Source organism: Heterocephalus glaber, unplaced genomic scaffold (genome assembly GCF_053883595.1).
Source record: "Heterocephalus glaber isolate CG9 unplaced genomic scaffold, H.glaber_assembly_v1.0 deba00001509, whole genome shotgun sequence".
In the NCBI taxonomy this organism is placed as follows: Eukaryota; Metazoa; Chordata; class Mammalia; order Rodentia; family Bathyergidae; genus Heterocephalus; species Heterocephalus glaber.
This window is the reverse complement of record NW_028258325.1, coordinates 40,876,906-40,890,433: the sequence shown is the minus strand read 5'-3', so window position 1 is coordinate 40,890,433 and position 13,528 is coordinate 40,876,906. Positions and strand designations below refer to the sequence as shown.

At 34.9% G+C, this 13,528-nt stretch overlaps 1 protein-coding gene across 2 annotated transcripts in view; it reads right to left on the bottom strand.

Moving 5' to 3' along the window:
- The window catches only part of Slain2 (SLAIN family member 2), a 76,517-nt gene that overhangs the window by 46,692 nt on the left and 16,297 nt on the right, over positions 1-13,528 (bottom strand). For both annotated transcript variants that reach the window (XM_004849749.4, XM_004849750.4), the window contains exon 2: positions 5,452-5,600. In XM_004849749.4, coding sequence (XP_004849806.1) covers positions 5,452-5,600 — 149 coding nt within the window. The remainder of the gene's footprint in view (positions 1-5,451; positions 5,601-13,528) is intronic.

Sequence of the window (13,528 nt, the reverse complement as noted above, 5' to 3'; positions counted from 1 at the left end):
CCCATATATACTACTACCTCCCTGTTGGTATGGGAAATGTATCCCAGAATTCACATAACAAATTTGACTTATGATTTTCTGCTAAAATCCAATTCTCTTCTAGAGGCTCCCTCTCTCAGAATAACAACATTCATCCTATCTCAGAAACTGGAAACCTAGAAACCACTGCTGATATTCATTTCTTTATATCTGATTCCATTCTTTTTATTACTATATCTTGATACTGTACATTTTTTGGTTTTCATGCATTATTCCTGCCTTATAACTCTCTCTCTCTCCAATGTAGGCAATAGAAATCAGAATTTCTCTTCCTCAAGGCAGGTCATAGAAACTCTTGATCTTTCCCTACCTTTCTGTATAGGAGCTGGTCATAAAGAAATTCTTTGACTTACCTGGTCTGATAGGTCATTACACTACTACTTCAGAAGAAGGGCCTTGCTGGGTTTCCTTATCCTGTATCCACAGACTATAGCATTACATCATACTCTCTTTGTCCAATCACACTTGAACATGGTTGTCCATGCTTCAATCATGCCTATGCAATGAAGTCTCCATAAAAACATCAAAGAAAAGGTTCAGAGAGTTTCCAAATGGCTGAACATGTGGAGGTTCCTAGGGGGTGGCACGGGGGCTCTGCAACCCTAGAACTTCCCCATGCCATCTCTTCATCTGTATCTTTTCAATATCTTTTATCATAAACTAGTAAGTTGAAGTATTTCCCTGAGTTCTGTGATCTACTCTAGCAAATTAACTGAAACCAAGGAGGAGCCATGGAACCCTGATTATAGATGATCAATCAGAAGCACAGAGAATGACCTGGGACTTGAGATTGGCACTCGAAGAGGGGAGGGGGCAGACTAAATCTGTGGGATCTGAAGCTGCCTCTGGTAGACAATATCAGAATTAAACTGAACTGAAGTGAATTAGAAGGAGCCCAACTGAAGTCTGCTGCAGAACTGATTGCTGCTAGCTGGTGGAGAGATATTCCCACACAGTGAGGTCACAGAAGTCTTCTGTGTTGACTGTTGTGGGGTGACAGAAGAGGAAAATGGCTTGTTTTTTTGTACACTTCCTAACACACACAGCCCAGCTATCATCATCAACTCCCCTACAAAGCATCCTACATCGTGACCTCTCCAACTGCACTCCATATGACTACCATGCTACGATGACCCTTCCACAATACAAATCCAATCATGCTTTCCTCTTGCACAATACTTCCATATTTTCCTTACACTCTTACAATGAAGTCCAAAATATTTAATAAGGCCTGCCTCTATAAGAGTCTGGCTCCTACACATCTTTCTGACCCTATGTCACAACTCTCCCTTTTCTCCAGCCATGCTAGCTCGTTCTAGTTCCTCACACACACTATGCTCTCTTTCACACAGAGCCTTGGCACATCCTGTTCTCTCGAAAATGCCTGGCTTCTATTTCCTCCTACCTTAAGTTTATCTGAATCTTCAGGGATCAGGTCAATCACCACTTCTGAAGAGAAAAATGCCTACTTCTCAAAGCTCAAAGTATTATATGTCATTCTTTCGTTACATATCACCATTTATAAAGACTGCCAGCCATAGTGGTGCACATCTCTAATCCTAGCACTCAGGAGCCTGCGGCAGCAGGATTGCTGCAAGTTTGAGGCCACCTTGGGCTACATAGTGATTTCAAGGCCAGCCTAACTGAATAGTGAGATTCTGCCTCCAAAAAAAAAAAATTATGAGGATTATTTATAACAGTAAGTTTCTCCAGCTAGACAGAGGTATAGTGTTGTTTTTTCTCATCATGTATCCACCATCTTTTTCTCAAAGTCTGATTATATAATAGGTTCTCAATAAAAATTAATTGATATATGAATGACTATATGAGATTAATTTGAATATAGATGAGTCTAGGCACCACAGAAGTGGATTAAGCAATACAGAGAGATGTGAAGCAAAAGATGAGGACTGCCTAAATTGAAAAGACTGTCAGAAGATTGGTAGAAGGAATGGGAAGTTATTATTTATTATTATAAAATTTCAGTACAAATAGGATAAAAACCTCTGTCGAGATGAACAATGGTGACAGTTGCACAGCAATGCAAACGTACCTAATGCCACTCAACTGTACATTTAAAAACTGGTGAAAATGGGAAATTTAATGCTACATAAATTTTACTACAAAAAACAAAAGATGGTGACCCAGGTTACAGCTCAGTGGAGAACACTGGACCAGGGTTCCACCTCCAGTACCATAAACAAAACAAACCAAAAATAGAAAAAACAGCAATCAAATAACAAAAATGCGAGAAAGATAAGAAGAATTGGAAGTACCTTCAAAGAGGACAGAAAACAGTAGGTAGGGTAAGAGAAGGTAAAAATGATAATGCACTATAGTAAAAACAAGAAACGTTTAGGAACAAGTGGTAGCATATAACAGAAAAGGTTTAAGTATGGCAGGGTAGTAATTGTTCTAGGATATAACATCTAAGGTCCCAATAAGCTTTACTTTATCAAAAAATATACTTAAAAGACAATATCCTTGGAAAAAGACTGGTTTAGGCCTATAAGTTCAAACTTTCAACAGCCAAGTTATTTTTTCCTTAAAAATTTTAAATGTATATATTTATGGCTGTAACAACTGTTCTCGGTATATAGCTACACAATTTAAACAGATCTGATGCTTGATTACACCTACTTTTGGTTCAAGAGTAAATGCCTCACTTATATACTCCTAAGATCTTTAATACCCTTGTCATAATAAAGCAAAAAACCACTCACTCTTTTGAGGTACAACAGCTTTACTTTTTCCCTCAAGAACAGGTTACTAGGGCCGGGGATTTAGCTCAGTGGTTTCGCTGCCTGCTGCACAAGTGCAAGGACCCGAGTTCGATCCCCAGTACCACAAAAAAAAAAAAAAAGAAAGAAAAAAAAAAAAGAACAGATTACTAACTGATAATAGTTCCTATTCCTTAGCATGTTTCACACCAGGGGTTGGTGAACTGTAGCTTGCAGGCCAAATCCAAGCTATCACCTGTTAATGCAAATAAACTTTTACTTACAACCATACCCATTTATTATGTATTATTTATGGCCAAAATTAAACTGGCTCTTTTCAGAAAAGTTTGCCAATCTCCACTTTATATGTTTTAATTACTTATTTTGTGATTCCTCCAATCAGACTAAAAGTTCAGAAAGGGAGGGATTTTTAGTCTAGTATATCCTCAGAGCTGAAAACCTTGCAAAGTAGTAGCTCCTTAACACTTACAGTTGGATGATGATAAGTCCTAGTTAAACTGTAAATTATATTATTTCCAAGGTGAGATATTCAAAGTACTAGAAAACTGTTCCTAGAAATATTATTTTTTTGAAAATTATATAGGCTATTGCTTTTTCAAAAAGCCTTCTTTACAAAGAGGAAATGTATGACTTTAGTATTAAAACACTCATTCAGAAGCTCTATAATAATATACTGTAAGTAATCTGCATATTAAAACCATTACTTCTTATAGCCAAACTTCACTTTACTGTATGCCATTTTAACTGTTTAGCTAGTCTCCACTCTGCTCCCTTCGGGATTTTCAGTTTAAATTCTAACTAAAGAGCACACACATTTTATAATAAAACTAAAACTAAAGTAAGCAATTTAAAGTACATGGCTGCTAAGCAAATACAAAATGAAAGAAGAAAAAACAAAGATTTTCAGGATTACTAAAAATGTATCAATTCTTTTTTTTACAATTAAAGTATTTTTAATTAAAAATTTTTTATTAGTACATGTTTGCAGTACATAATATTTATCATGGGGAGGCGGTATATGTACATAATACAACTTGATTCTTTTTTTGTCTCATTTCTCTCTCCTCCCTCCCTGCTCCTTCCAACTGTTGGTCCCCTTCCCATTTGCAAAAGCTCTACTTGTATCATTTTTTCCTTTTCTTTTTTTTCCCAACCCCTTTCCCTCCCCTCCTTTCCTCACCTCCATCACTTGTCCCCCATCCATTTGGAAAAGATCTCCCTACTTCCTACTTACTTCTATTTTGCACTCTCTCTGTTTTTTTCAGTTTCTTATATAAAAGAAACTTATTTGAGCTTGCATCTCTGACTTATTTCACTTAGTACTGTATTATGGTCTCACGTTGCATCCATTTTCCTACAAACGCTTCTAGTTTGCCTTTTTATGGCAGCGTAGTACTCCATTGTGTATAAATAACATTTTCTTCATCCATTCATCTGTTCCAAGATTTAGTTATCATAAATTGTGCTGCTATAAACATGGGTATGCACGTATCCCTGTAATATGATAACTTTAATTCTTTTGCAAAGATATCTAGAAGGGGAATGGCTGGGTCAAATGGAATTTCTATTTTTAGTTTTTTAGGCATCTCCACACTTACCATGTATCAATTCTTCTTTTTTGGTGCCAGGGATAGAACTCGGGTTCTTGCACTTGCGAGGCAGGCAGCGAACCACTAAGCTAAATCCCTGGCCCCATGTATCAATTCTTTACTACTTGAGTATTTTAGAAAAGAACAACAGTCTTAAAAAAGACTGACAAAATTTCCAAGAAAAAGTCAGTATTATTTTTCTTACATTTCTACCACACTGGTATGCTACACTAAATGTAATAAATAGGCATGGATACATGCTACTATTTGTGAATGCTATTAAATAAAAGCATAAGAACAAGTTGAACCTAAATTATCAAGTGAAAGAAAAACAGTAACAAAAGGAAAGCTAGGCATGGTGGTACATGCCTGTAATCCCAGCACTTGGGAAGCCGAGGAAGGGGGATCACCATGAGTTTGAGGCCAACCTGAGCTACAGAGAGAGTTCAAAGCTAGCCTGAACTACAGAGTGAGACCCAGATCTCAAAACAATAACAACAAAAAACATAGTAAGGAGAGGAAGTAAGTACATTTAACACCTACTGTGAGCCAGGAAACATGCAGGACTCTTTCACATATATACCATTTCATCATTAAAATAACTTTTCAAAAAGTTTATCATTCTTATGAGAAAAATGAGTTCACACAAATTAAAAAATATGAAGAGTCACACAATAATTATTTGCTAGAGTAAGAAAATGTCTCTTTTGTTCTTCACCTGTATCTTTCTACCCAATCAGTTTCCCCAGGGTGTGCTATGTCGGGTGATTTTTAGGTGATACCAAACAATTTTTATTACCAAACTATTAAAAGTTGTTTGTTTTAATTCACATTAGAAAAAAATAACATAAAATTCATAATTTCATGGGCACTATCCCTTAGGATGAGGCTAAAAAAATTAGATATTTAAAAAAGCTATTAAGCAGATGACAGAATAGCCCTCATGAGGATATGTATAACGAGATTTGAAAAATGCTAGCAAGCAAGGAATTGCCTTCCTAAGAATTTATCACTCAATATTTAAGTTTTCGTTTTGACTAATGAAAACAGAGATAAATTTGTAAGTGAAAATATAGACGTACCTGACATAGTTTGATCAAGTTTGTGGATAAGAGACTTTTTAGCACATTCAACATCAGGACTTGGGTAATCCAAAACTTGCCTGCACCAAACTAATGGACTAACTGATTTCTGCACGGGTGTAAGTTTTTTCTTTGGTGATGAATATAGCCTAGAAGAAAACAAAAGCACATTATTAAGCACATAGTTATAAAGCAGGGATCCTTACATATAAATTTAAAATGGGGGGAGGTTAAAAGTGATGGAGCAGGTTTAAACTTACCCAAATTTACTTAGTGCACAAGAAAATGATATTATTATAATCAATATAAATCCAAATTTCAAGCACGAAATGAACCCAAATGAGGCATTTCAAAAATGCATCTTATTTTTCTTTAATTACTAAAAGTTTGAGGAAACATCTTTCTTTACAACAGTTTACAGTATTCTGTTTTCAAGAGAACTTGACTAGCTCCCTAATATAGTCCCATCACAATGTCCAGCCTTGGGGGCAGAAGAACAAGCTAAATATTTTGCTCTCCAACTCTTAATTTTTCTTCCACCACAGAAACACAAAAATCTGCCATACATAGACCTACACTCTGTAATATTTTCAAACAGTTATCTGAGAAATACTTTAAATCCTCAGCAACAACATCAATCAATTTATGAAAATACTTCAGTTTTAAAATGAAGAAAGGGATATTTTATAGGCTCCTGAAGAAAGTATAGCGAAGGAGAAAAGTGAGCAGAAGATAGGGAGATGTGTACTTAAGTTTTCTACTTTAGTTTCTCAGAACAGTCCTGGTTATGTCAACTGCTGATACTTATTTTCAAGAGTGTCTGCACATGAAAAATATGAATAGTTTCTTGATTTATAATCAGGGAGTTTTCATATTAAGACATGCTAGGTGGAATTTATGAAATAAAATTATTCTTTGATATATCTATGTAGCTAGATGTCTCAATAAGGCAAAGCTGACAATTTCACATTGTACTTTAATCAAGTTAGGGCAATAATGTGAAGTGCTGTTCTGGTGTAAATACTTAAATAAGTACATGTCTACAGTATAAGAACAGATAAACTATTTTTTCCTATTTCCTATCCTATTACTTAAGGTCTATCATTCACATTAGCTTTTATCAGGATAACCAAGACTAATGGGGTAAATGATCATTTCTTTATTCCATAGTTCACATTCATTTACACAAAAATATTGAAATAGAATCTCATTTTATAAAATAACTTATCAATAAAGTGAAACTAATAGGGTTCTTTCTTTTTCCAATCTAAATACTGCAAATGCTCCTGTAGCAAATCTCTATCTCAGTATTTTCACTTTAAAAATCACAGGAACTGTCATATACGGATACTATGTTAGCAAATATAAAGCAAGTAAACCTCTATAGATAAATAATAAACATTAATAAAACCACTTTGGTCAAAAAACATTTGGTTGAGGTTTCAAACTACTTCTAAATCTGCCAGAGGATGCATGAGCTGAGCTGTATCACACAACTTGATCCAAGTACTGATCTCCCTTGGTCTTTAGGGAGAGTCAGTTAACACCCTGAATTTTAAAAGAAAATTTTAAATAAAAATACTTGCAATTAATATACATATTATCTGCATTATTTCTTAGAAACACACAAATTTCTTCAAAATAGCTACTTTGCCTACTAAAATCATTTTTTCACCAACATTTTTGAATTTTAAAAATCATAGTATATGGTTTAATCAAGAGAAACACACTTCTGATGGACACAGACAATTCACTGATGACTTACGCAACGTAAGAGAGATTAAGATTTCTCAAATTGGGGCCAGGGGTTTAGCTCAATGGTTTCGCCGCCTGTTGCGCAGGCGCAAGGACCCGAGTTTGATCCCCGGTACCAAAAAAAAAAAGATTTCTCAAATTTTCACTTAAAAAGCTTGAAACATTATCACATTATCCTATTACTCTAAAACTGAGTCAAGGGTGACTGAATAATGGGGTGATATATTCATTAATGGATTAATCCACTGAGGTTCACAGCTGAATGTGCATTAGGAGGCAAGGGTGGGGCTGGAGATGGGTCACTTGGGACATTGCCTTCAGAGAGTGTATCTCTTGCTGGTACTGTTCCCATGGGCTCTCCTTCCCAAATACATATATGAAGTGAGCAGTTTTGGTATATCATGCCCTTCCACCATGATGTTTCCACCTTGTAGCTGGGCCACCAAGACTCAAACCTCTGAAACGGTGAGCCAAATAAACTTTTCCTCCTCTCAGTGGTGAGTATCAGGTATTCTGTCCCAGTAATGGGAAAGCTGACAAATACATATAGGGACTTGGTATATAAGAGAAGAGGCATTATAAATTAGTGAGGGAAAGGATGGACTATTCAGTAATAGTGCTGGGACAAAGGTAGGCGGATGTAAAATTTGATCCCTACCTCACAAGAAAAACTAGAGTAAAACTGAGTCATAGAGGTCCAGTGGGGAACTGAGGCTCCACTCCAAGAAATAATTTGGAACTAAGGCATATTGTCTCCCCTATCCCTGCCCCATCATGGGTTTGCAGGGCCCAGTGGGGAGCTGATCTTTTACCCTATTAGTGTGTAAGGAAGTGGTGTGAGCCAGTGCTCCATTTTGGCTGAGATGGTAGTAGCAAGTCCTGGTAGGAAGTTGAAAATTTATCCCAATCTAGATCCACAAATTACACTTACATAGGGTGACTGCTTGCTAAATGAATAAATATGGTGCTTAGTGTCATAACACCCAAAATGTCCAGAATATGATTTGAAACCACTCATTATACTGAGAACACAGTTAAAATAAGGACAAAGAACAGAAACAACTGAGTCAAACAAACACTAAGGCAGGAGGAGCACGAGTTTGAGGTCAGCTGAGAATACACAGAGAGCTTGAGGCTGACCTGAACTATGCAGTGAGATCCTGTCTCAAAAAACCAAACACACACACACACACACACACACACACACACACACACAGAGAGAGCAAAATGACAGATATAAAACCAACCATATCAGTAAGTATATTAAATATGCAGGGACTATATGCTCTCAAAAGGCAGACAGACTAGATTTTTTAAAAAGACCCCTTGGGCCAAGGATTTAGCTCAGTGGCACTGCGCCTGCCTCGCAAGCACAAGGTCCTGAGTTCAATCCCCCGTACTGCAAAAAAAAAAAAAAAAACCAAACAAAAAAACCCCAATAATATTTTGTCTACAAAAGAATCACCTTAGATTTAAGGACACAAATAGATATAAAAGGATTGAAAAAATACATCATGCAAACAATGGCGAACATAAGAGAAATGGAGTAGCTATATTATAGAAAACAGATTAAAAATATTACTAGTAACATTTTAATAAATCAAGAAGATACAGTAATTATAAATGTAAACATACCTAATAGTGGTTGAACTGAAAAGAAAAACAGACAATGCAAAAATTTTATTTGAAAGTTTCAGTAGCCCATTCTCAATAACTGAAAAGGAACTATATGAAAAATTAGTAAGGATATAGAATGTTGAACATTATCAATCAATTTTACTTAAGATTGACCTAGGAGGGCTGGGGATTTAGCTCAGTGGTTCCAGCCCCTGCCTCAAAGCACAAGGTACCGAGTTTGATCCCCAGTAACAAAAAAAAAAAAAAAGATTGACCTAGGAAGAAAAGATTAAAATACCCTCACAAATTACCAAAATTGGAATAAAAAAAAAGAAGAGACATTGATATAAACACTATAGATATTTTAAAAATTGTATGGGAATATTATCAATAACTTTATGCCAAAAAATAGATAACTAAGATAAAACAAAGTTCTAGAAATACACAAGTTGCCCAATAGGACTCAAGAAGAAACAGAACCTGAAAGACTTATACAAATTCTTTCCGAAAATAGATCCAGTAATAAAAGATTAAATGCTTTCTCCCAAGACTGGGAATAAAGTAAAATTGTGCATGTTTACCACTTCTATTAAATGCTGTACTCGAGTGTCCAGCCTGTGGAGTAAGGCAAGAAAAAGAAATTAAAGACATCCAGATGGTACAGAAAGAAGCAAAACTGTGTTTATTCACAGACATAATCCTGTGTACAGAAAATCCTACATAGGTAGGAATCATCCAAATAACAATACAAAATAAAACATCAAGTGTAATAAATGTGTTTAACAGGGTCACAAGATATAAGATTAATAAGCAAAAAATTAATTATATTTCTATATAGTATCAATGAATAATCTGAATATACAACTGATTTTATTTACAGCAGCATCAAAAAGGTTAAAATACTTAAAAATTTAACAAAGTATAAAACTCACATATTACAAACTATAAAACACTACACACTACTAAGGGAAATTAAAGAAGACCTGAATAGCTGGTTTAGTAGCACCCATGTAGTCCCAGCACGGTGGGAGGATCCCACATTTCAGTTCCCTGAGTTGGATCCCCAGTGCCCTCCCTCTCCATATGAAAAAGACAACTAATGAAGAAATACACAGTAGATCTGAACTTTCAATAGTATTGTCAAGATGTTTATTCCACCAAACTGATCAACACAATCTGGGTAGAAAACTTCAGTAGACATTTTTAAAGAAATTGACAAGCTAATTCAAAAATTTATATGAAAATGCCAAGGACAAATTTTGAAAAAGAAAAATTTTTTCTAAAATTTGAAAATGTCTAGTTTTGCTCCCTTCCAATTTATTCTATACATTTCAGACAAAGTCTTCTCCAAAATACAAATCTGACTCTATTTTAAAACTGAGTCAGATTTCTTTTACTCTTAGGATAGAATTTCTTCCAAAAATGGTCCAGCACTTTTTGAGACCTGACTGATGACCTAACTGTTGCAGTACTTCTTTTGCTTCATTTCTCACCTTCCTCTACCACCCAAATCTAACAGCCATATGGAATGAATTTCTATTCCTGGAAAGCCCAACACTTTGCTGCTAGGTCACTTGTGCATGTTGTTCCTCTTGCTTGAAGCAAGCAAGCACACTGCTTACCTCACCCTCTCCTGCCCCATTTCACTCAGCTCATTTCTACTTTCTTCTGAGTCTCAGCTTATGTATCAATTCTTCAGAAAAACCTTTCTTGAATATCCCCCTGAAACTATATTAGGTGGTCCAATTAATAAAACATAGTGAAGGGCTGGGTAGACTTAGCTCAGTGGTTCCGGCACCTGCCGTGCAAGTGCAAGGTCCTGAGTTCAATCCCCGGTACCAAAAAAAAAAAAAAAAATTAAAATTGAAAAAACAAACAAACAAAAAAACATAGTGAAGCAAGGTATTTTAACAAAGTATCTTTGTGGCCATTCAGGAAATTCTATCCCTAACTCCCATTCTAACTATGAGATTTACTTTATTCATTTTCTTCTGTTTAATTTTTTTGGGTTTGTATTTATAATTTGAAAAAAGGCATTTAAAATATGTGCTACGGGCAATAAAAATGCTACAATGTAGATATACCTAAAAAACATTTTGCTTTTAAATAAAAGACAGTCAAAAAACACCACATATCGTGTGATACCATTAACATGGAATGTCTGGAACAAACAACTCTATGAAGAAAGTAGTTCAGTGGTTGGCTAGTCATGGGACAGGGCAGTGGAGAGAACAGGAATGGGAAGTTACTAACAAGATTTCTTTTTTTTTTTTGGTACCGGGTATTGAACTCAGGTCCTTGTGCTTGTGAGGCAAGTGGTGGAACCACTGAGCAAAATCCCCAGCCCACTAGCAAGATTTATATTGGACATGTAGAAAATATTCTAAAACTAAATTATAGTGATGGCTTAACAACTCTAAATATACTGGGAATCACTGAATATCAAAAAACATAGTATACTTTACACTGGTGAATTTTATGGTATGTAAATTATATTTCAATAAAACTGTTAAAATTGGTTCTAAATAAATTGGCCTTTGAAGATATCACTTTTTCATTTGGAATATGCATGTCCAACCTTTGGTTCACTGCCCACACTGCAGCTCTGGACAGCTAGTAATGCAATCACACAAGATTGTAAATTTTTAACGCTATTATGTGATTTTCAGTAATATTTTTCCTGACTCTATTATGTGTGGTACTTAAAGGGAGACGGCAGGGGCTGAAGGGGAGGGCACAGAGTGGTGTTCACTCCACCTCCTGTGCTCCTACACAGAGTCAAGCAAATCAAAACTTGTGTGTACTACTTGTGCAACTTAGCAAGTAAAACACAGTGATTACTGATACTTACTCACACATGTGTAGGTATATCTGCGGCTCCATTTTTAGTCAACATAAATACATTACCAGTGAATTTCCAAAAGGAATGTATAGAGTTGCAATCAAACATTCAACTCATAGAAAAATTTGATCATGTCTCTTTACTATGATCTTTCTTTCCAGAAAAAAAAAATCCCTTGCTTCATAATCATGCTTTACTTATAATAATCATTTTTTGGAAATACATACATTTGTGAACAACTATTTCCAAAGATGATGCAAATGAGGAGTAAAATTAGACCAAAAATGTCTGATGAGTACTTTGAGTATGCACTAAGAATTGCAACTACTTCTACTAAACCAGACATTGATGTATTCGTTTTACCCAAACAAGATATTTTTACACAAATATTCCATTAGTTTTATGTTTATGTTGCCACTTTTAAAATGTTATAATAAAAATATTTTAAAATAAAGGAAGTTTTGTTACTTATATACACTAACTATATATTTTATATAAGGCCCAAGACAATTCTCCTTCATTTGATGTGGCCCAGACAAGCCAAAAATTTGGGACACCTATACCTTGGAATAATTAGTAAAAAAGAGCTAAACACTTTCAAATGTAATTTATAACTATTACTGAGAATACTGAGCATTATTAGAAATACAACTGTGAATGATCTCAAGCTGACAATAAGAAGTCACATTTTGGCTCATATGTCACACACCCCTTCTATAATATGGTGATAAAAACAACAATATAATTATTTTTTAAAATGTAACAACTCTCAGCAACACAGAAGTGTACAACAAATGTAGGCAGTGATAATAACCTTTTCCCTTACCAAAACTATGCCTCAAAGTTACTTACAGTTTGGAGTATATCTCTCTGGACTTTCCGTGCACACACACATAGCAGACATAATTAAAAGATGGAAATAAGAAACAAGACTGTAATTACTTGGCTGAATTTATGATGACTATAGGAATAACTTTACATATTGTAGTCCACTGAAAATAGGCTACTGAAACTAAGGAAAACAAAGATTTAACTTAATTTAAGATAAAATTAAATTGAAACTGTTATTGAAATAAATTTGAGATTACTGTGGAAATTTCTTATAGGCCAAGAAAAATAATTAGACTTTAATACTTCAAAATCATGGCTCTGTACCTATTTACTGAGTATGGCACATTAAAAGCAAAAGAATAGAGATTCCTTCAAGTTTAATACATAATCCCCAATGAAGACATTTACAGATGTTAAATATTTGCATCTCAATTAACACTGACTAAAAACCAGGATGACAATGTTTAAAGTCATAATATGGATTTTTTTTTTTTTGTTTTGGTACCGGGGATTAAACTTGGGTCCTTCAGCTTGCAAAGGCAGGCAGCGGAGCCACTGAGCTAAATCCCCAGCCCTAGTCATAACATGAATAAAGAGCTAGAGTGTGTTAATCAGAAACTGAGTTGCTTCTTTTGAGAAAAAACATTGAGACCAGGAGTCTCCAATTATACCAGACTCTGTAAATGTGGCAATAGCTGCAAGAGACAATTTTTTTTTAATGTATACTGACTAATACAAATCTTTTCAGCTACAACTGCATATACATATATAATATACACATACAGGTTCTTACTGTAGAAGCCATGGTAGTTCTGGCCAAAAAAAAATCTTAACTTTTAACAAATCCTTCAAATTCTTCAAATCCTACAGTAATGGCCATAATGACCTTCAATGATTCTGTCATCTAAGGCTAGATTTTAAAAATTTATATTTTTATTGTTAATATAGATTCTATAAAAAATATTACTTGTGAAACGATACGAGAGGGTAAAGTTAGAATCCACAAAACACGGGCAACAACAGTTTATTAAC